At 50.5% G+C, this 23,524-nt stretch overlaps 1 protein-coding gene across 1 annotated transcript in view; it reads left to right on the forward strand.

Moving 5' to 3' along the window:
• The first annotated feature begins 561 nt into the window (after positions 1-561).
• AIFM3 (apoptosis inducing factor mitochondria associated 3) overlaps positions 562-23,524 on the forward strand; it is a 40,473-nt gene continuing 17,510 nt past the window's right edge. The window contains exons 1-7 of the mRNA XM_035340895.1: positions 562-631; positions 9,264-9,447; positions 15,301-15,514; positions 19,977-20,086; positions 21,994-22,103; positions 22,607-22,651; positions 23,210-23,306. Of these exons, the coding sequence (XP_035196786.1) occupies positions 9,417-9,447; positions 15,301-15,514; positions 19,977-20,086; positions 21,994-22,103; positions 22,607-22,651; positions 23,210-23,306 (607 nt within the window). The 5' untranslated portion in view covers positions 562-631; positions 9,264-9,416. The remainder of the gene's footprint in view (positions 632-9,263; positions 9,448-15,300; positions 15,515-19,976; positions 20,087-21,993; positions 22,104-22,606; positions 22,652-23,209; positions 23,307-23,524) is intronic.

A 23,524-nucleotide genomic window follows, 5' to 3' on the forward strand; every position in this document is an offset into this window, starting at 1 on the left:
ATAGATCCGCATCTCCAAAGTGCATAGAAAAATGTAAATCCAGAAGGGCGATGTAAAATAAGTGATCCAGGAAAGGATGAGGCTTGCCGTTTCCAAGAAGGCAGGAGTGATTGTGCCCAGGCAGCAGATGGCGATCCCCTGCCTCGCTCTTCAGAAGCAGATCAGCAAAGGCTGTTCGCGGCCAAAAGCCGGGGCACCGGGCAGCACCAGCAACGGCTCTCCCGAAACGCCTCCGCCGCTCCGAGACGCCCGCCACCGGGCTGCCGAAAGCCGAGGCGAGCAGCGGAGGTCTCGCTAAAGTGGCAGGGGCCTCCCGATGCCCCGGAGCATCGCTGGACTTGTCCGCTACCCCCCTGCCGCGGCCTGGTAACGGGTCCCGCTTCTCCCCACGGGCACCGTGCTGCCCGCCGTGGGGGGCACCCCTCGCGGACACCCACGCCGCCTGGGCGCGAAGCCCACCCGCACCCGGCCCCGCACCGCCGCCCGCAGCCCCGGTGCTGGTGCCGGTGCCTCCGCCCCGCTCCGCCCCGCCCTGGGGGCGGCCGCGCTTCACCCCCCCCCCCCCCCCTCCGCGGCCGCGGTGCTGCGGGACGCGCCGCTCGCCGCACCGGGACCCGCCGCCGCTGCCCAGGTACGCGCGGGGCCGCGTCCCGGGGAGGGGGGAGCCGCCGCGGTGCGGACACCGGAGCCGCTCCCGGAGCCGCTCCCGGAGCAGCCCAGCTCGGCGCCTGGCCGGGAAGGGGGAAAGGGGGGGCTCCCAGGGACCGCATCCAGGCTGCCCTTGGTCCTTCGGTCGGGGGGGTGCCGCCCGCTGCCACCCTCCGATGTCCCCCGAGCAGAACGGCGGCTCCCGGCCGGCGGAGCGGGGCTGAGCTTCACCGGGAGCAACCTGCGGGGCCGAGGGGAGACCGGCCGGTGGCCGCGCCGGCACTGCGGGAGAACCGCCTGCTCTTCTGAAATGCAGCGAGGAATCAAAGCAGCGAAAATACGGGCCACGATCGCTGGCGAAGGAAAGCCGCGTTTCTCGTGAACCCCCCCATATTTTTGAATGAGCCAAATGCTCAGCGTGTCCTCCAAGTTTGGGGGATGTGTTTTGTCGGTATCTGGGGATTATAATCCCACCTGGGCAAACAGCCACGGTTTCATTGACCAGCAGCTGGTGGGCTGGCAAAATGCATATGTTCCAGATATACATACAGATGTAAATCTGCCCTTGCAGGAGTGAACGGGGGACTGTATAAGTGGGTAACTGCATGGTCTCTGTATGAAAGCATCAGATTCCCGGTGTGATGGATGGAAGCTCAAATTTGGTGGGTTTGTGCTTAGCTGTTAGTCTTGGAAAACATTCCTATGACAAACTCCTTTTGCGCTGCTTGCAGCTTCTGTAGGAAACGCGATTTTCTCTTGTGCAATAGTGAAATGGCAATGATGGCAAGCCGGAGAAGGTCTTAGCTGTAAGAGAGTGATTGAGAACTAAACCTCTTTTGTGTTGTGAAATACTTTGATTTTTGCATCAAGCAGTCTGCACCTGGGAGACTTTTCAGCATTTCTCTATTTATTGGCATACCTTTGAGATCTGAACCAAATCTCTTGTTTAATTATTAATTTCAGAACATTTCCAATCCAGCTTTCAGAGGATGTATTAGAGCGGTGGCAATGAGAGCACTGCTGACTGAGCCTTTAACCTGGAGCCTATAAATTGCTGAAGCAGCAACCAGTAAAGCAGTTGTGGCTAATTGTAGTCTGACGGAGTGTTCCTGCTGTGCTTCTCTGGGACTCATCAGGGCATGCTGAATGGCAGCTTTGTAGCTATATTTGCTGCCACTGGGAATCACTTCTAGTGGCAAGTGCACCAGGATGGGGGTTTCTCCCCATCCTCAGTGACTGAGCCAGAAGAGATGGGGCTGTTACACCACATCTGTAGGGCTGCAGGCATGCACAAGCTATTCTTGGCATTTTGCATCGTAAATTTAGCTTCTGTTTCTCATGGACATCAGAAAGCACCCAACAAAGCCAAATCCACTGTTTTCTCCATGCCGATGCGAAGCAAACCTCTGTCTCCACTGGGTAGCTCGCAGGGCAGGGCAAGCCGCAGCTGGGGAGGGAGAATTTTGGAGGCATGGGTGTGCTGAGGAGAGCGGGCACGCTGCAGGTTCCCTGGGAAGCAAAGTGCTGGGAGGAGCAGGAGGGGAAGTGGGGGGTGGGTGAGGGTCCGACACTGCCAGAGTTGCCAGGGGACCCCTGGAGGTGGGGCCAGGAAGGAGAGGATGGGCTTCCCAAGTCTGCTCCCAGGGACAGGAGTGAAAATAGCGGAAAAACTGGGAGTGGGAGGGTTGGGCAGTGGGATCCCATGTGCATACTTTGTAGTACAGTTCCCGAAACAGGTGATACCATAACCTCCAGGTTGGAGACCCATATATTGTCACCCCTAGACTATTTTAAAAGTACACATTTGACTTGCTCTAAAAATGCATGTTGCCTTGATAACACAGAGCACACAGCATGACTGGGTCAGTGCTGGGAAGTGCTTCAGCACCCCTGATGCTCTGGCCACACATGGGCTGTGTTTGGAGTTGTGTGTCCAGAGGAGAGTCCTGCTTTCCTTGGCAGCAGAGCCTGTGTTATTCTGGAGATGAAGCCAAGAGCCAGCTCTGGGGCAGCTCAGCTCCACGGAGCCAGAGCTTGCATGGAACTGGAGCTTCTGGCACCAAGCTCCTTGTGTTCTCGTGGGGCCTTCGGCCACTTGGCTGTGCCCTGGATGGAGGACAGATGCCACGACTGGCAGAGAACAAGGTGCATTCGGCTGGGGATGCTGGCTGCACTTGATGCCACTTGGTTTTGGCAGGTGTGCTGGCTGGTGGGCTACAAGGGCTGCTGTGGGTCTTGGTCGTCATTGAAGGTGAAAGAGCAGGAAAACAGCTGTGCTAGAGGGGGTGTCAGAACGGGGAGAAGCTCGCAATGGAATTTCAACAGGGATCTTAGGAGATTACATTTTTTAATTAATGACCTCTGCCCCACAAAGCAGCATATGCTGATGAAATTTGCTGAGGATGGTGAGAGGCATCACTGGTGCCTGGGACCTCCCCACCGAGCAGAGAGATGGAGGAGAAGAGGTGCACAAGGCTGTGCACTGGAGGGGGGCAAAAGTTCCTGCTGTGAAACAGGAGCTAACCTTTAGGAAATGATGGAGGTGGACAGCCTGGGACAGCCATCTGGAGCAGGGGGATGTGCAGTGACCATCCTAAAACCTTTCAGCTCAGAGGAGCACTTGCATTGCTGTGCCAGGCATGGCAGGGTCTGGTAGAATGTGGGGGCCCACTCTATAGCTCTGGTAATTTTTGTGAAAATCAAATTAGAGCAAATCCCCTTAAAAATAAGGGAAATGGCCAACCCTTGTCTGAGGAGGACACCAGGAGAACTCACTTATACAAAATGGAGCCTGGATGTGGATCTGGTGGATGTGCTGGGATAAACACCAAGGAGAGAAGAGGTCTGCTGAGGATGGAGGACCGTGTAGGTACAAATGAAAGGGAAGGTGGGTGTATTTAGGATGGAAATTGGAGGAGGTTTGTAATCATCGGAGGAATGCTGTTTGGGGATGGGTCTTCTGGTGCTGCGCACTGGCCGTGTGGAGCTGGCCATGTGGTGGGGGGCACGTGGTGGGGGCATGCCCCGTGGGATGGGGAGCTGGGGTGTACTGCTGTGTGCTGCAGGTAGGGAAGGAGGGCTTGGAGCCCCCGTGTCATTCAGGACTCAGTGGGAAGGGGGACACCAGCAGGTCTGGGGGTGGTGGTTGGCTGGTGAGGGGTCTGGGGGCTGTCAGGGACTTGAGCCTCAGGATTCATGGTGAAGCCCAGTGCCTGAGTCTGCTCTCAGCCTGTGGCGTGGGAGGGCCGTGCTCCTACTTCCTCAGCGGTCCTTCTGCAACCAGTTCGTGGCTGAGCCACTGGGTAGGCACCCGGGGAGCAGAGCATGAGCAGTGGGACGGGACAGGACGGGACGCGGTGCAGCATCCACCGGGCCCTGTGCCATGGTGGGGTTTGTTCTTCGCAGTGTTTGCAAGGCCGATCCAAAACAGGTCTCCTGCTGGAACTGCTCAGTGGTCCCTGCTGTGCCCCGTGTGAAAGACAATATTGTGCAAGTGCAGAGAGGTGGGAAGGAGGTAACTCTGCAATAGATATGGTACACTTTGGGATCAAGGGTTACTTTTTTCCACAGCGAGGACCAGAGTCAGAGCCAGCTCTTTCCTGTAAGAGTGGATAATGCCACAAGATGCGCTGAGCCTCCGCCCCCTGCTCCTCCTGCTCTCCTGATGGGGGCACAGCTTACAAACGCAAATCTCTCTCACTAGCAAAGGCACATGGTTCTCTGCTCATCAGAGCAAACAGGAGTTTTGGGACCAGGGATGGACTTGCACTGGGTTCCCAGCTGCAGAGCCACACCAAAGGCAGGGGATGGGAACTATTGCCCAAACGGCAGGACAGAGGCTTTGCTGTTGAGCAGACAAATGCAGCAGGACAGTCACGAAAACAGCAAGGGCTGTTTGCAGTGAAGCAAGTCTTCCAGGAAATGACTTAATCCAAGAATGGTTTGGGTTGGAAGGGACCTTAAAGACCATCTAATTCCAACCCCCCTGCCATGGACAGGGACACCTTCCACTAGATCAGGTTGCTCAAAGCCCCATCTAACCTGGCCTGACCTGAGTGGTCCATCCATCAAACCCATGTCTCTGTAATTCAGAGAAAAGGATGTTGTGCAGGGAAGTGTCAAATGCTTTGCACAAGTCCAGGTAGATGATATTAAATACTCTTCCCTTCACCCATGTTATAACCCCATCATAGAAGGCTCAAATTTGTCAGGCATGATCTGCCCTTCCTTATTGAAGCCATGCTGGCTGTCACCAGTCACCTCTTGTTTTTCCATGTGCCTTGGCACAGCTTCCAGGAGGATCTGCTCTTGAGCAAATGCAGAGCTACCATTCATACTTTGTTCCCTCATGTCCCTGATCCACACGGAATTGCATGCTGGTAGTAGATGGGCGTTTTGCTTTCTTTTTTTTTTTTTTTTTACATAGATTCGGTTCAGAGTAGAGTTCAGATGGAAAATCAGCAGTGTACTGTCTGGTTGCAGAGGGCCCAGACTGCTGGATGACCCAGTGGACAGAGCTGAAAGCACCGTATCTGTACAAGCCACAGCCAGGAGGTGATGTAGTCTGTGCTCTTCGCTGCAAGAACCCTTTGGGGGGCCTCCACGAGGAAGGTGGAGGAAGAACTGCAAAGCTGCGTATGGGCTCATTGGGTGGATAGAGGAGCCAGAAGCTTGTGCTCACCCTTCTGCATTTTGTCCTCTTTCTCACAAAGTCCATGCTGTGGTGTTCTGAGATCTAGGCTTTGCTAAAGAGCTTGGGTGAGGGGTGTAGAAAAACAGTTTCACATGTCCAGCACTATTGTGACTGTTCAGGGCAGTGGAGCAGATTGTAGGGGTTTCCTTGTTCAAGTCCCCAGCTGCAGATGGTTTCTGGAAGGCTAAAATCTCTTATCTGGCCTTCCAGATAAGGGATTACCTGGGTAAGGTAGAAAAGGGGCACTGTTGGTAGACATCAAGCACCTTCCAAAAACTCTGTTGGGAAAATGTCCCTGGGCACAGACACCTCCATTGACTTTATTCTCCCTTCTCTCAGACCTAGGTGCATTGTGGCAGTTGGTGATATCCAAGCGTACAGAGTACATGGGGACGGTTGAGACCCCATTTAGGTGTCCTTATACTGAGCAGAAAAGAAATGCCTTTGGCATCCTCTAACTTGGACTCTTCAGAGATGCTCACAAAGGATGCCCTGAGAAGAAAGTGCTCAGTTCTTCAAATGCTGCGAGTGCAAAAACTATCCGCAGTAACTTGTAATAATTGAAGGCCAAAGTGCTTGAGACAGAAACAGGCATATGTTTGCAAACAATGGAACTGAGATACAATGAAAAGAAATTATTATTGTATGCAGGGGCAGTTAAAAAATAGCAGCTCCTGTTGAGCCTGAAGCTCTAGGACATTTCCTTAGAATATCTATGCTACAAATGACTGAAAACTAGAAAAACAAAACTGCCATGGGGAAGAGTGTTGGAGAGATCAAGGGCACAGCTGGATTTCTGGTTCTGCAAAATGGGGAATCACTGACCTGAAATGGCCTGGAGGGTGTGTGGTTTGGTCTTCTGTTTTTCTATCTATCCCCTGTAAGTTTTAACCTGTTAGTCTTTAAGTTCCTGCAAGTTTTATGGAGATATGTGGCTGGGTGGAGGAGAGAGACCCAGAAGCGTGTGCCGTGCTCTGCTATGACCTGCTCCAGGAGGCAGTGGATGGCAGCAAGGGTTCAGCCCGAGCACAGCGTGTGCTTCCCCAGGGCCTGCGGGGACCATCCTGCGGGGCAATCAGATGATGCAAAGTGGACCTGATGGGATTGCTTCAGATTGCCATCTTTAAGGTCCAAACAAAAGCAGAGCCATCCCAGACAAATAGTCCTGGGAGTATTGTGAAGTGTCCTGGTCCTCGCAGTGCAGGAGCGTCTTTCAGCTCTTCTGCTGCAGGAAAACCACAGCAAATGGTCTGCTTAGGATTGCTGGGGCTTTAGTTTGCTTGGGAGTCTGCTTTGCAAATCGCTACTGCATGCCTCAGAGTAGGCTGGTTGTCTTCCAGAGAGGCAGCTCCAGTTGTTCCAGAAGAAACCCTGCCACCCTGCAGGTGAAGGTATCTTCATTTCAGCTTTCTTTTTTTGCTTTTCTTTGCACCCTCCATGTGATTCACATTGTCCCATTGGAGCGTTCTACTCGTAGCAGCATCTCATTGCAGTTTGAATTTGCTCAAGTGTGATTTTACTTTGCCTTCTGGCACGATGCTGAGGAATTCCTGAGCACCAAGCTCATTGCCCATTAGCTGCTCCTCTTTGGCTTCCTACCAACCTTTACATGGTATTTGTTTTTACTGTTTTACAGTAAATTATTGTCCTGTATCACTGATACATCAACAGCTGAGACCCTCTTTCTGTCATACAAAACCATTTTCTGTTTCTTCCTGTGAGTTTAGGCAAAGGTCCATGCAATTTCTGCATGTGATTTTGCTGCTGTATTTTTTCCAAATCTTCCTCTGCACTTATGCACCTTCTTACTTGATTTTTTTTTTTTTTTGCATTTGCTCTTGCATAAGTATTGGCGTGCTGCTTTCCTTGAGTGTTCCCGCCCTTGCCACTCAATGAATTAATTCTTCCCTGCTTCATTCCCTTTGCAAATGAGCTTGTTTGGTAGCTCTGTGCACATCCAATAGCTCTTTGAATGTGGCTCTCACAAACAGGTACTTGAAGGCAAACTCGTGCATTTTTAGTCCTGTTAACAGTCTATCTCATATTGGTATACCTCTTGGATTTGGTCATGAGGCACTCACGCTTTATGTCATTTGGTAAGGCACCAGTTTTGTGTTCCTCTATAGTCTTGGTTACTAATTTAACATATTCCAGGCTTTGAAGGTGCTCCTGGAATACACCTAGGACTTTGTTGAGGGCATGCCATACGTGGATGAGACAAACAGCAGAAGGGAAGTTTGTAGGTGGGAAGTTTGTCTGTTTTGGAGAGATAGAGCTGGAAAGGGGGAGAGATGTCTGGATATTTTGAGCTGTTGGTTAAGGACAGGGCATGTCTGTGATGCTTTGATGTAGTCTGTGTCAAGGAAGGTGCTGTCAGTGCTCTGCAGAGGTGCCTGTGGTGATGGTGGCTGTGTCTCCCATTGCTGGAGCCCATGGTGGAGAAGCAGGATGCTTCACCTGGAGATGTCCCACTGCCATGTGTCCTACAGCCAGCCACTGCTGGAGGGACACCAGACTGGTGCCGCTGGTGCTGGGGAGCCGTTCCCAGCTCAGCCAGATGGGGCACGGCACGGGACAGAGGCACCAGGGGTTTCAACACTGGCAAGAGACTGGGTGCGCGCTAACCTCCCTGGCAGGGAGCAACCCGCGCCTCGTAGTTTCTTATCTTATCTCCAGGAGATAAATGTGCACAGAGTGCTTGGCTCAGCGAGAGGGAATGCTGCTGGTGGCTGACTGGCCACCCAGCAGATCAGCCAGCCTGGAGCTCTGGGCGCTGGCTGTACCACAGCCCTTGCTTGCCATGGGCAGGACTGGCTCTAGCAAGTGGTTAAATCTTTTCTTTTTTTCTGTACCTTTGCCAAGCTTTCATTTCCTGGGGAGAAATGGCAATGCTTGGCACCTGTCTCCTGGAACTTATTTTTTCTGTATTTTCTTCTGATTGGAAAGGTCTTTAGGCACTTCTAGCACTGAAGCTGAAAAAAAAAAAAAAAAAAAAGTATTCTTTGCCTATGTTAATCTGTTCTTTGGAAGCTGTTTTACCTTCCTGCTGAGTTTGGAAGGCATTGTGAAAAACAGATGGTGAAACCATAGTAAATCAGTTCAGATACAGGTGCAAATGGGTGATTTTTTTACAATATACATATATTTTATAATATATATAATGATATTAAATGCTTTATTTTATTGCCAGTTATGTTATGTGGATCTTCACTATTTCCAGTCAAGGAGTATAACCTAAAACCTTCATCCCAATTCTTAGTCTGTACCAAAACTGAGAGCAATATCAGTCAAAGCTAATGAGCTAAATATAATTTGAAGTTCTGTTTGGCCATCCCACTTAAACATAAAATATTCTGACCTAACAGTATTAAAACGTGGTTTTGGTGCAAAATGGCATGATAATGAAAACCCTGTCTCAGATAAATAACTGTTCCAAAGGGAATGGGATTTCTGCAGGAATAAGTTTTAATGGAAAGGGACTGCAGAATGAGTAAAGTGGATTTTTTTTTTTTTTAATTTTTATTTTTTTTCCCATCATCTAATAATAAAAGTAGAAATCTGACCGAACTGTATTTATGGTTTAATCATTGTATTTGGGCTGAGACCTAAGTGCTTAAGGATTTAATTACCAAAGACAGGGCTTTGGAAAGTACAATGAAGCCTGAGGATAAATCATATGGGGTTTGTAATCTTAAACTTCAAAAGGGTGGTGGAACTTTCTGGTGGATCTCAGAAGGGTGACCTTGGTGCTGCAGTCTCACGTTGTCCGTTGTGTCACCGGCTGCCTGGGTCTCGCAGCAACGTCTTGCACTGGATGTGCCTGGGGAGCCTGTGCGTGCTGCCGGCCGCTTTCCTTCCCCCTTGGCTGCACCCACCCTCACCACTGGCATTGCTTCTCATGCGTCTCTTCTCCCCCATGCAGGTGGTGAAGGAAGCCCGAAGCCCAGGACGGTGTGAGCAGGAGGGCTGCCATGCGAGGATGTGCCCGTGCCCTTGCTGACCTTCCAGCCGTCCCCGTCCCTGGCTTGTGTCCTGTCCAGCGCGAGGGCTGCAGCGGGGCGCTGCTCGGCTCGCCATGGGAGGATGCTTCTCCAAGCCCAAGCCAGGTGACGGCCGTGGCGGGGATGTAGGTCAGCAGCAGCTCCGCGGGCGCCGCTGGGGAATGTTAATTCTCTGCTCCTGCGGGGAGGATTACAGCCTGATAATCCCCCAAATTCCTGTGCTCTGGCTGCGGCGGGGAGTCCCGCGGGGCTGTGGGGGTGTGCAGGGTGGGCAGGAGGAGGCTCGGCTGTGGGGGAATGCAGGGCACGCGCCCAGCCTAGAGCCACCATGGATGCAGAGGCTGCAGGAACGTTTCCCTCCCAGAGTGACCTCCCTTCCCTGTCGGCTGCAGTTCTCATCACTAGCTGGTTTCCAGCTGCCTTGTGGCCCCACACAAATACTCTGGACCTCAGCTGCATCCCACCCAGTCCCAGGCTGCTGCCTGCCTCTGGCTCCTGACTGATCTCCTCTAACCATTGCCGCCCTTCCTGTTTCTCCCCATCCTTTTAGGCACCCATTCCTGCCATCCCCTGGCAGACACACCTGGGGAAATACCCGGCCCTCTCATGGCCCGGCATGTTTGTGTGGCAGCTGTCCTGGCATAGGTGTGTGTGGCTCAGGCACCTTCCTTGATACTGTCCTAGACGTCTCCCAGGATGGAAGGCAGCAGGACCATCTTCTTGATTTCTTTGTGTTTTCTTTGTGTTTTCTCAGTCCCACCAGACCAGGCCTGTACCTAGGTCACGCTCTGCTCTCTAGGTTGTGTTTTCTTCGTGAAGCTTGCTCATGCGTTCTGTCTCTGGTGGGTGAAGCACCCATTGGTGGCTGGATATTGAGGATGTTTCCTCTCTTCCTGCACACTCGCAGTGTGTCTCAGACATTCCCTCAGCGCTGAGCCTCCTGGGGCTCTGCATCGCTCACCATGCACAGTCCCTGAGGGCTCACAGGTGTCAGGTTGGTGTTACCAAGGAGAGTTTGTGTCCTGCATTTCATCTTGGCCACCTGAGAAGGACCTGAAGGACTTCCCTGTCCTTGCCACCTGCTCATGCCCAAGTGAAAGTGAAATCAGCTCACGGCGCTGATCTGTCAGATCAGTCAGCCATCCACGTGTAGCAACTCTGGGTGGAAAAACTCCTGTTATGGACCTTTTTTGGGGCAATTTGTCTCCACTGTCTCAGGCAGTGGGGATTTCAGGCTGAAGGATTCGAGAGTTTGTTGCTGTGATACATGTCTGCAAGCCACCAAGTGTCCCTAGACTGAAGTTGTCTGCCCTTGCTTTGCGTACAAGTTCTCTTTGATGCTGAAGTGGGCAGTTTCTGAGACACAAAGGAAAAAAATTAAGGATGGTTTCTGTCATTGACCTGCGCTGTGATTATTTCACTGGAGATTGTGGTGCCCAAATAAGAAGGCATTGGATGCTGTGGTCAAATTCCTGTCTTCACATTCCCTGCAGAACTGTAAATTTCCTTTTGTGAAGAACCACGCTGTTTCTAGCCTTCCTTGAAGTCTTTAAGAAGTGAAAACACATCCAGGAATAAACACCATCATTGAATGAACTTGTAGCAAAGTCTGCTGGCAGTTCCACTTTATTTTGTATACCATCAGCAAAATTGTGTTTAATCTTGGACTGATGCAGAAACAGAAGTGCTCTGCAGGCGCATTTCCTGAGCTGCGTATTTTCATGCGGAGCTGTATTTGCATTGTAGGGCAAATGACTGAAAATGCCATCCTGCAAGCAACACTCCTGCAACTCTGTTTTTGATTAGCAGCCTTTAGAATCTTTTGATGAGCCTTTCCCCAGCCCTTGTTAGCACACCAATGACTGCAAGCGCTTCACCTTGGTGGTTATAAAACCTCCAAGTGCAGTGAGATAAACAAATAGAGATTTGCAGATACTGACTGCTCTGCCAGAGGTTTCACAACCTTTTTATGACACACGTTTTTCGTGTTTCTTGCAGGAATAGTGAACTATCAGAGCTAGCCTCTGGACTTTACTATTTCTAAAAATCCACTTATCCCCTGCACAAATGAGGAGCAGGCCATGCAAGGACAAAGTAGCGCTGTTTTCTCTATTAGTACTGCTTCAACATGAAGGAAATATTGCAGGTAAAGCCTGAAGTCAATAGAATTTAACTTATTTAGAGACTTTTGAGAAGTCTGTATGAGGTCCTTATCTGCTCCATCTTCTTACACCTGAGAGAGACCCTCAGTTTCCCCAAACAGCCTCAGCATTTCTTAAGATAACCTTGATAACACATTTCTGTATTCCAGGAAGACCTTTTGATGGGCAGATAACCAGTGCAGGAGTGGAGTCCTGCAGGCAGTAAATAACTGTGCTGGCTGCACCCAGCCCCAAAGTCTGCTGCTGCAGAGCCCGACCAATCCTGATATAAATATCAGTGTTTAATTAAGAACTTATGTTCAAGTAGCAATGTAATCTCCTGTTATTTCTGGTGCTGCAGTCCCATGACTCCAGATACTGTTCTGAAGCCTAGCCCTCAGTCTCTGCGTATACATATATTTATTTTATTATTATTATTATTATTATCATTATGTTTGTCACATCTCTCACTGCCCATGTCCTGGGTTTTGGGATCTTGGTAAGGGTAGAACCAGACACATTTGATCTCATGATTTTGTCATTAACTCTACCATCTTTTGAGTCTCTTTCAGGCCACAAAGAGGGCAGGGCAGTGTCAAGGTCCCCAACGAGTCCCACCACCATGTCCTCACTCCCTGCTGGCTTCAGAAAGCTAAACCTCACAACAACAAGCTGGGCTTTCAGCCTCTGCGCACTCGTACTGTGCTGATGTTCCATCACCTACTGCTCTCAGTGCTTCTCTGTTTTCCACCGGTAGCTCTCTGAGCTGTTGAGATTTTACAGTAGGAGACTTGTTGGATTTTTACACTAAGCTATTCCCTACCCTCCAGTGCTTGCTTGCCATGGGCCTGCACCGCTGTACCTGTAGGTTAAGGACATCTCACACAGAGCTGGGGCTGTGCTGGGGGGATGATGATGATGATGAGAAGAAGGCTGGGACAAGGAAGCACTGGGCAGGGCCATGTGGGCAGGAGGCATGGGTGAGCATGTGTACATGTAGATGGGGGCTGGGGTGGACAAAGGGTTGGGAGAGGCAAAAGGGAACCAGCCTGTATGGAGACAAGGGACCTGAAATAGTGGGATAAGACCTTGTGCTTCATTTTCCTTTCCTTGGTGACATTTGTTCAGAGCTCGGTGGCATACCAGTCCCTGCTCAATGAGAGCTGAGCAACATGCAGAATGCTGCAGTGTAGTGGTGCCAGAGAGCTGCTGCTTTCTGCAGGTAGCTTCCTGACAGGGAAACAAGCAAAAGGCTCAGATCTAAATTTCCATCTTCATTCATGCAAGTTCAGGTGCTCCGTGTGCTCACATGATCCAAACATCGTTTGGAAAACTAAATTTTGAGACAGCCAGCCAGTTGCTAGGGGGTTTGTAACGAGCAGAGAATTCAGCAGCATCAGCATCGCTAAAGGAATCATCCCGCACAGGGGGCTGCTGCAGCGGTGATGCCCGGCTGTGGGTCCAGCAACCCTGTGTGGGTTGGGGGCAGACAGCAGTCCAGGGCACTTTGTTTTCATGCTCACTAAAAATACCTCATTTTGATGCTTGATTTTTAGCAACCCCAGTATCGCCTGTTACAGAGCTGTTAGTCACAAGAAACTGTGGCTGCATTAGCTCCTGCTGAATTACTGATCAACCTCATAATTGTATGAAGTGATTCTCGCGTTTCTTTGGCTGAAAGTACTTTGCAGGAAATGACATAAACAGATGTATATTACATTGCCTGGCTCTGTCCTGGAAAATTCATGCCTGCTTTTCCAAATGCCATAGGACAGCCACACTTAAAAAAGCAGTCTCTTTGCTGGGTGCCTGCTGGAGTGGAGCTGTGTCACTGCACTGCCCCTGGAGAGAACCAGGAAGACATGGGCTTATCACAGCGCTTGTTATTTCAGTGCACAGAGCTGGACCTACTTGTGTGCAGTAACTCCTGCAGATGGCAGATACAGTGATGCAGCAGAAGTTCACATTTTCTGTCTTTCCATCAGTTCAGCGTAGGCACGTAGATCTTCACTTTTCTGGCTCTGTCCTTTGGTGTCCCCCAGTGTGCCAGAAGTGGAAAAGTGTGGTTGTCCTAAACAGGGCACAGCTGCAGAGTTCTGCGTGGCCGTGCCAAGGCGGGCGAGGGGCAGCCTCTGTGCTCTGACTGCAGCAGCATGGCTGGAGCATCTCCTTTGAGATCATCTCTTGGTGATTTCCTTTGCTCCTTTCAGCTCTAGTGTCTTCCCTGCTGAGAAAAAAATATTTGTTTTCCCTAATTTGTCTGGTATCTACTCGTTTATTGAAAGATTGCCGATGTGGTAACCTCCATGCCAGCCTTTTCCTCATCTCTGCTTCTGGATTGAGAGAAATCATGTGAAATGTGCTGACATCTCCGCTCATCTCAGCTGGACTGTATACTCAGCTTTGTTAAGCAGGAAACAGTGGGGCTTTGCTAGTGCTTGGGATGCCTCTTTGGTCTCTGGCAATTATACCCAGCTCACTATAAAATCCCCTGGTGTTTATTATAAATATTAATGGCTTTCGTTTCATGAGGTGCCTAGGAGATAAAGTGATATTTTATGCTTGCTTGACAGCTATGGACCTGAAATATATATTTTTAAAGTCAAAGCTGCCATCTGGCATGACTGATTTGAAAACACATTTCCTTGAAGGCCCTGGCATGTACAGTGACTGTCTTCCTTCTCCTGTGGTATTCAGTGGCACCCCAGTGATGCTCAGAGACCCTAACTAGTCATACCCAAGGCTGGGTGCCTAGTACCATCAACGACCAGTGAAATTCTTCCCACTTTCTGTCGCTCACAAGTTGGAGTCTCTAGGAACAAGCTGATGTGGGAGCACCTCTCCTGGCAACTCCTAGCACCACTGCGTGGGTACAAGGGGTTCCCATTACAGGGGGCAGCTTTCTTGGCTCCCACGCAGAGGACTTCTGTGTGGGTGTGATCTTCACGAAGGTGTCGGGAGGGCCCCTGTGCCCCCACGCCTCTGCACGGGTCGGAGGGGCAGGTTGGAGCTGGGACATCGCCACTGCCCAGCTGGTGGCAGGCTGCTGCCACCAGGGCACGGGGCCAGGCGCGGGTGGATCACACTGGCAGGGCTCAGACACGGACATTCAGCCGAAAGGTTGAGACTAGAAGAGTGCTTGCCCAGCTCCCACCTGGGCACAGATCCTCGTGCTTTGCCAGAATCTGTCACTTGGCCTTACAGGGCCAGGGATGCTTTTATGGTCAAACTTGCTCAATAGTATAAACTTAACTAAACCAGACAATTCTTGCTTTTCCCCTGTAATGCTGAATATTCACTCTACACTGAAAACCTCTTACAGAAATAATGTTGAGCATTTTTAATACTAGTTCCTTATTAATTGCTCTCCATCTAATGAACCGGCTTTATACACCATTCAGTGTTGGCTTTTGCTTCCAGGTAATGTTATCTATGAGCAATCAAAAGATTTTTTTGAAGTCTATTTGAGACCTAGAGTTGTTGGTGCGCTCACGCTTAACTTCCTGAAGCTATTTTCCGTTAAACAGGACAGGAACTGTGATAGATGGATTGTTTTGCACCAATGACTTATGCCTGCTCGCAAGAATATTTACTTTATGAATGCCAAGGTGCACAGCTGAGAAAGAATAGTGGAATAATGGACTCAAGTAATCAAGCCAAGTTTGATATCAAATATTTTTTTCCCAAGCAAGCTGACAGAAAATGTCAGTTCTGATGACATTTGTCAGCCCCTTTTGAAGTCCAAGGAAGGAGGGAGAGGCATCATGGCAGCAAAACCTCTGGCTTTGTTTTAATGGAGATTTGTTTGTTCCTGCAGTTGAAGTGAAAATTGAGGTGGTGATACCCGAGAAGGAGAGAAGCAAAGAGGAGATGTCACCCAATGGGAAAGCCAGCCCATTGATTTACAAAGTCAATGGGACTGCCCGGCATTATCATCTCGAGGAACATCCCATTGCCAGCAATCCTTACCACAACCCAAAGGATGTGGTGGAAGCATCTGTGTGCCATGTGAAGGACCTGGAGAATGGACAGTAAGTGCCTAAAGTCTTTATAGGTAGCTTGAAAAATCTTGGGAGACCTTATAATTCAAGCTAAACCCTCTGCCTGGTTCTTTAGTTTCTGGAGATGATGATTTAACTTGTTAAAATGATTTTTTGCTTTCATATCTTGAATAAAATAACATCACAGACAAGTAGCAACAACTGTTTTTTACCTGAATTATTGCTGTTCCCTTCAAAGTGTGCAGTCCTCCCTGGGACCCGTCTTAGACAGACCTGATGTTCTGTAACAGAACTTCTCAGCAGACTCTGTTCAGCTTGTGTTAGACAACCTTGGCAATCATAAATTTACAAATTTATTATTAATTTATTATTTAAATTTCCAAATAATTTACAAAATAAATGTAGTGTTCTAGCCTTAGTATTTTTATGAAGCAGCATGAATAGTGCATGTGTGGGATGGATGGGGTCGATCATGTGCTCCACCATTTCTGCAGTGCCTTGTTTCTCCAGCTGAGCTCATTTCTTTCAACTTGTTCATTCACCAAAAATGCAATTTTCCAAAGTTTTGGCTAATGGCGACACACTTCAGCTGTGCACAATTTCACCCTGATTTAAGACTTTTCTGGACTCTGAAAAGTGCCTGTCCCAGTCACTGAGCTATACAGGCACATTTTTCTTACCTGGGATAGATGGGCCTTTTCTGCAGCGTGTTCCATTAATATGACAGAATCCAAGCAGGCTGAACTGTGTGAAAAATAATGTAATTTGACTCCAGTGAGCAGCTGGGTGATGTTGGATGTGTTGGATGCAGTTGGAATCTGGGAGTATTTGCTTTAATTTGCTATTGCATGTGATGATACTCTAGAATAATATGTGATGATGATCTAGAATAATCCATTTAATACAAGTTACTTCGTGCTAAACTTATGGGGCATCATGAGCTATAAATTCTTGTTAGCAAAGTTCATCCAGGAATAAACTGTGCTTCATCTCCGAGAATTTATGTATTAAACCGTTCTACAAAGGGATGCACCGGGCTCTCTGCTGGATTAAATCTTCATGTGAGGTTTGGGCAACTCTGCGATTTCTGCTGCTGCTCAGAGGAAGGATGGAGGCCTCTGGTGAGAGACTAGGGTGAGGCATCAGTAAAGACACACCGGGTGTAAGGAAGGCACAGTGGGTGTAAGGCTGCTTCGGGCAAGTGATGGACAGAGGCAAGGCAGGGGGAGTAGGACCTGGGGAGAGGACAGGCAGGTACTGGAATGGCCTTGTGGTTAGAGCAAAGCCAAAAAGAGACACAGTCCTGGGGAATATTTGTTGCACAGGGGCGATCCTGAGTGTGAATCTGCCCTACTGAATTTCCAGAGTCAAGAGGGAGCAGATGTAGCCTGATGGCTGCTGTAGTCATTGCAGCCAAGGAAATGCCAGGCGCTCGTGGAGGCAGCTTCTGCTAACTTTATGTCTGGGGTGTTCCTAAAAGAGTTTGCTGTGTTTTGGTGCCCCAGTGCAAGAAGCATATTGGAAAACTAGGGATTAGGTAAGTATATTGCCTGGAAAGCATGCAGTATAGCAGAGAAAATGAGTGGAAGAGCCTGGTTTACTCTGTAGGTCACAGAGGGGTGAGAGGCTGCAGCATGCAAGAACACATATGCTGTAGCAGAAAGCTCCTTGGTTGAACAGGCAACAGCTAAGGCAAGAGCTAGAAGCTGTAATCAGTCAGGAAACTGGCTCACAATTCAACTGTGTGCATTTAACTACTGAAACAAGTTTTACCAAGTACTGCAGCAGATTTCCCAACAGTGGACATTTTAATATGCTTTTTCTAATAGAGTTAGTTTTTAACTTTCTGGCACCAGGATGGTCTCAGCAGAACCAGTGAAGGATTCTGGTGCATGAGCTCTGCTACTGCCTTGCCCATTCTCCGGGGTGTCCAGGGTGGGGAGCACACAGTTGGCTGTGTCTTTGGTTCAGGGAGCTGCACCCAGAAAGCAGCCCCCAGCCACCTGCGCCTCCTCTACCATGTCCTTTGTGTGCCAGAGCTGAGCTGGTGCTGCCCAGGTTAGAAGGGAGTTGGGCAAGAGGACAAATTTACCGCTGGGGAAACAGCTCAGTGGGGAGCAGTGCAGTGCCAGTCGCTCTCTTGCTCACTTTGGACTAAGTGCGTGCTTGAGAGCTTGCAGGTGGCTGTGTGTTGCCTTCAAGATGCCAGGACTTGTTTTTTCCTCTGTCAGATCACACAGTTCCTTAGGTAAGTTGTAAACTCGCTTATCTTATCTTATCTTCCTATGTAGTTTTGGTTGTCATTTAACGAGAACCACAGGTTTTATCTGAAGCACTGCACAGCTGAGGAATGCAGCAGGACTTGTATTGCTCTATTCCCATTGTGCTGACTGAAGGACACCCGAGTGCCAAGTGTCCTGCACGGGGAGGGAGCAGAGCTGCCTTGCTTGGGAGTGCGTCTGCCAGCTTACAGGGCAGAATGGCTCCCAGGGCAAGTGTGATGAGCTCTGCTGCTGCTTTTGACCCAGGTAGCAAAGAAAGTCAGCATCTGCTGTTACTCTAGTGGGACAGTTCGTGCAGGTGAAGCATACATGTGCCTGAGGACTTGTCCGAGGTAGGTCTGGTGTTTCAGGTATGCTTGTGGACTGGTCTCACACCCCTCTTCACCAGGAGAAGTGTGTCTGCAGCCTGATGTTACCCAAACCGCAATGAGCTTGCAAAGTGAGTCCTGCTCGTCTGAGACCTGGGGGTGTTGTGTGCATACACAGCATTTGTGGCTCGCACATGGCACAGGGGGTTTGCTGTGTGCACACCAGTGATACATACAGTACACCTAATGCAGCCGGAATGTGCCAGGCTTGCTGCTGAGACGTTCTGCTTAGTTCAAAGGGAACAGCTGGGATTTCTGGATAAACGTCAAGTTCTGAAGTTCAGCTTTCTGGTTTGGGGAGAGGAAACATCCCAGGAACAGCAGGTCTACACTAGCTTTGTGCCCAGCTCTCTGCAAGGGTAGGGCTTCTTGCCTCTCTGCATTGGCACCTCACAGAGGGCTCTGGATTGCATGGGGTATAGTAGGGCTATGAAGTGGAAACACTCTGCAGCTCTCTCTACAATTACCTACCTGAAAGGAGGTTGCAGCGAGGAGGGTGCTGGTCTCTTTTCTTGGGTGACTAGGGATAGGATGTGACACAATGGCCTCAAGTTGCACCAGGGGAGGTTTAGGTTGGACATTAGGAAGAATTTCTCCATGGCGAGGGTCATCAAGCATTGGACTAGGCTGCTTAGGGAAGTGGTGGAGTTTCCATCCCTGGAGGTATTTAAGAGATGTGTGGATGTGGTGCTTAGGGATGTGGTTCAGTGATGGGACGTGGTAGGTCAGGCTGATGATTGGATTTTTGACCTTGAAGGGCTTTTCCAACCTATATGATTTTCTAAACTTCAGCTTCCCAGCACTGATAGCATCATTAAACACATATTCAGCAGGCGGGGATGCTGTGGTAGCTTTTTGGTTTTGGTTTTGCAGAGAGGGTGAGTGATTGGCAAAAGTGTGCTTTTGGCTAGGGCAAGGGTGGCTGGGGCTAGAGCCTGATGTGGCTGGTGGGGGACCCCTCATGAGACCATAAACTTTGTATACAGGATTCTTGCTGTGCTAATTATGCTTTTTCCAGGGTATCTCCACAAGCAACAGCTGTGCTTCAAAGAGCACCTGACTGTTTCCTGGGGGATTGCCTGCATTTAGGTTGGCTCCTGTAAAAGCGTGAAGCTGAGTGCTGGGGCAGCAGGGAGACAAAACCCCACTGTGATGCAGAGTTGGGCCAGCAGCCTGAGCAGGAGGGCAGGTTGCCATATGACTTTTGTTCTGCAAAACAGCAGAAGAAAAGAACAAGGGAGTCAGGTGTAGATGTCGTGGGGTTTCTATCAGAAAAATGTGACCCATATGACGTGGCCAGGACCAGAGCCCAGCCCCTGATGCAGAACACACAAAGGGTCACAGGTTCCTCTCCTGGGCACTGCCTCACTTCACTCTCAGAGGTGTTGTGTTTGGCTCTCAGAAAGCACCAGCCTGGGGACCTGCTGACTGCTCTCTGGCCAGGAGGGGAGTTGATGCCGCGGCAACACCAGGCTGGCTTTTTGATTTCACTGCTATTGACAAGCTTTAGTCTGACCCTTAAATGGCCTCCTGAGCTTGTGGAGAAGCCATTAGCCATGTCCCAGCCATGCAGAGATGCTCTGGGCCACCTCTGAGCACAGTGACAGACACAGAAGCTGCCACCTGGTGACCCAGCTTGGATCTGGTGTGGGCTGGCAGCAGCAGAGCCACCTCCAAGGCCAGCTCGGTGGCAGGGGTGGCAATACCTGGGAGCCACCCAGAGCCATTGGTGAGCAGTTTGGAGGAAGGAGGAGCTGGGCAGGGTGGAATGGGGCTGGAGTGCAGGGTGAAGGGCTTGGCACCAGCTGTTCTGCCACCTGCTTCTGTGCTCCTCCTCCTTAGGATGCGTGAGGTGGACCTGGGCTGCGGGAAGGCGCTGCTGATCAAGGAGAGCGGCGAGTTCTACGCCATGGGACACAAATGCCCTCACTATGGGGCCCCGCTGGTTAAAGGTCTGTCTGTATCACTTGCTGTGCGAATAAAAAAGGGAAGCAAAGCGTTTGCGAAGGGCAGCCCTGAGGTCCTTCATGGGTGCTGCGGGGAGCATGGGGTAGTGCCATTCCTCTTACTCAACTTCATCCCAGCATCTTCTTGGTGAGGGAAATGTGTCTTCAGAAAGGTGGCAGTGCAGAAGCCTCCAAGAGTACTCAGCCTTGGGTTTGGTTTGCTGGTGAACTCACTGACACAGACCCGGACACAGGCCTGAGGTTTACTTGGGTGACTTCAGAGAACAAAACTCATCTATCGTCATTACATGTTGTCTCTTCAGCTGGGGTCTGAACCTCTCTTGGACTGTGTGAAACAGCCTCAGCTCACTGCATCCAAGCAGAGCCTTGTTTTATGGGGCTTTGTTCTGTTCATTGGTTTTCAGCCACTGAGGAGTTAAAAGATGTTTTAAATGAAAAAAACAATCTTCTGCATTTTATGATTATTTTTCAGGCCACGCAGTCTTAAAAAATAAAAATCCACAACTCCTTATAAATCAAAATCGTGTTCATGAGGGAAGGGATCTTTGGTCCGATGGAATTATTTCAGCAGCAAAAAGACATGTCTCTGTTGTCAGTGGTGGAAGTGGGGTGATGTCCAGTGGTTTGTCCTCATGGTACCAGAAGCCTGAGTAAGGGCCCCTGGTAGTGCCATCTTGGCCGGGTGCCTTGACTGTGGGCACTTGGCTGAAGGTGGAGTGCTGGGGAAGATGGCAGAGTGTCCTCACCTGCTGTCCTGGCACCAGCAGCCCTGCAGCAGTGCTGGGTGCAGGCAGGCATGCTCTCGGCCTTGCTTGTCCCCCTCTGGTGTCAACAACCTGCTGAATAGGACAGAAGGTCCTCACACTGCTTCTGTCCCTGCAGCACATGGATGGGAAGCCCACCTGCCTGTCAGAGACCCGTGGCAGGTCCCCAGGGCAGTGGCCTTGCACAGCGATTGTACTGGGGATGCAGGAGGGGCGTCCCTGCATCTAGTGGGTGACAAGGCATGGCAGTGCAGCAAGCAAATACACCAACTCAGGATGAGTCCAGCACAGCTGAACTGTAGCAGTTTACTCTGCCACGAGCCAGTTCTTTCAGGCAAGGAAAACCAAAGTCCAAGGTAGCAGACTCAGAGCAAATACTTATGAGGAGTGACCTCATTGCTTTGAACATGCCCTGTGCTATTCCAGTGGCATGCATACTCCTTGATGTGTCAGCATCTGTTCTGACATAGGCTTGCTCTATGTGATGCTCTGCTTGAGGCACTGCTTGCTTGTAGTGGTACTGCTCTTGTAGAGATGACCACAGGACCAGGAGACCACAGCCCCTGGCCCTGCTGGAGAGTGAGATTATCCTGTAGGCACAGCAGAGAGCTGGTGGAGCTGTGCATGGAGGCATTGGAAGGGCACTCTCAGTGAGGGCATCTGAGCTAGGATCCCACACCCAGGATCCCAGTTAGCACCTCACCCTCTAGCCCAAATGGTTGGACCAGTCCCATGCACAAGCTGGAGAAACCCACATGAAGCAGCCAAGATGCTGCTGACCATCCACATCCATGACAGCTGCCATGTGTCCTGCAGGAGAGGTGACAGCTCTAGATAAAGAGAAGAGTGTCACAGATACGTGTTCAGAGTCTGGGCATTGAAACTACTCTGTGTGGAGGTGTATAGCTCCTGCCACTGCAGCAGGCTCTGGACAGTAAACTCTGGCCTTCAGGAGGTCAACCTTGCTCAGCAGTTTTGGTGAAACTGTGAAGAATTCTAGAATCCTAGGAGTGTATTGGCAGTGAGACCTGGCCTCTGCCACCTGTGCCCTGTCCAGGTGGCAGCAGCTTGACCTCAGTGGGCTGTGGGCAGGGACGTACTGATGTGGTTATGCTGTCTTTCATGCAGGGGTTTTGTCCAAAGGAAGAGTCCGCTGTCCCTGGCACGGAGCCTGCTTCAACATCAGCACTGGTGACATAGAGGACTTTCCTGGCTTGGACAGCTTGCCTAGGTTCCAGGTGAGACCTTTGTTCCTGCAGCAGAGGAAATGAATGTTAGCATGGCTTCTGCAGAGTTGTGGAGCAAATATTTCCCACGCACATGGTGGGATGGCCTGTGGAGAGCGTAACACCCAGCACTCCCTCCTCCCTGCATCTCCCCTTGTCATTCTGTCTGCACCCTCTGGGTCAGACACTCCTGGGAAAGTCAGGGTTGAGGTGCATGGTCCGGGAGGCTTCTTGTGCAGGAGAAAGCAGCCCTCAACCTGGGAGAGAAGTCAGGTAAAGGCGGGCAGTTTCTGCACTGAACATCAGAGCATGGTTGGCGTTAGACAAGACGCATCCTCCAGCCTTGAGCTGGGGAGAGCCTGGACAGGGCCTTTGCAGCTCTTGCATGAGACCTGCAGTGCAGGTGGGCTGGTGAGACCACTGCTGTCTTCAGTTGTTGCACAGATGGGGCAGGCACCTTTTTCACACCAGAGACGCTTGCTGTCCTGAAAAACACTGCTGTTTGTCACCCCCAGGTGAAGATCGAAAAGGAGAAGGTGTACATCCGAGCGAGCAAGCAGGTGAGAGGCTGAGCCACTGCTGGCACCCCAAAAACAAGGCCCATGGCTGGCTCCGTGTGCCCATGGGGGAAGGCAGGGGAAGAAGTACCTGAGCAGAAGGATGTGTGAGCAGAGGCCATCTCTGTGCACAGACATCGGCTGGAGAGGGATGGGGTGGGTGGGCAGGGAGGGCTGTCTTCTCCCAGGCAGGATGCAGAATGAAGCCTATTGAGGCCAGTGCCATCTTTCTTTCTACAAAGACTTTATTCTGATTCACATTTGCATAGATACATATGTAAATATAGAGGCTCAGAGCTCTGGCCCAACTGGACCTTTTCATCACCTGTGGGGTTTGATCCAGAGAGGTCACTTGAATGGAATCGCACTACTCCAGCTGGTGCAGGTGGGATGTGGTGAGGAGGGCTGTGCTGGATTTTGTCCTCTGACGGCTTCTGCATCAAACGCACGGCCAGCAGGTCAAGGGAGGTGATTGTCCCCCTCTGTTCTGCTCTCCTGAGACCTCACCTGGAACCCTGCGTTGAAGGATAATGACTGTTTTTCTTGCTGTTGGTGGCATAGGCTCTTCAGACACAGAGGAGGACAAAGATGATGGCAAAGTGCATCTCCTTGAGCAACTATAACCTGAGCAGTACCAACGTGCTGATCATCGGTGCAGGTATAGAGTGGCATGTGCTAGGACAGCAACGTGTGTCCAGTCCCAGGGTGTTTGCGTGAACAGCAGGGTGTCTGTGTGCCCTGGACCTAGACACTGCTGGTCATCCAGAGGGGCTTGAGAGTCTGTGATCTTAAGCGCATCTGCTGTGCAGACTGTGTGCAGAGATGTGCAGATTCCCTGACCACGCTGCAGCTGCAAAGTATCACAAATGGGCCCAG

Source organism: Oxyura jamaicensis, chromosome 15, assembly GCF_011077185.1.
Source record: "Oxyura jamaicensis isolate SHBP4307 breed ruddy duck chromosome 15, BPBGC_Ojam_1.0, whole genome shotgun sequence".
NCBI classification, from domain to species: domain Eukaryota; kingdom Metazoa; phylum Chordata; class Aves; order Anseriformes; family Anatidae; genus Oxyura; species Oxyura jamaicensis.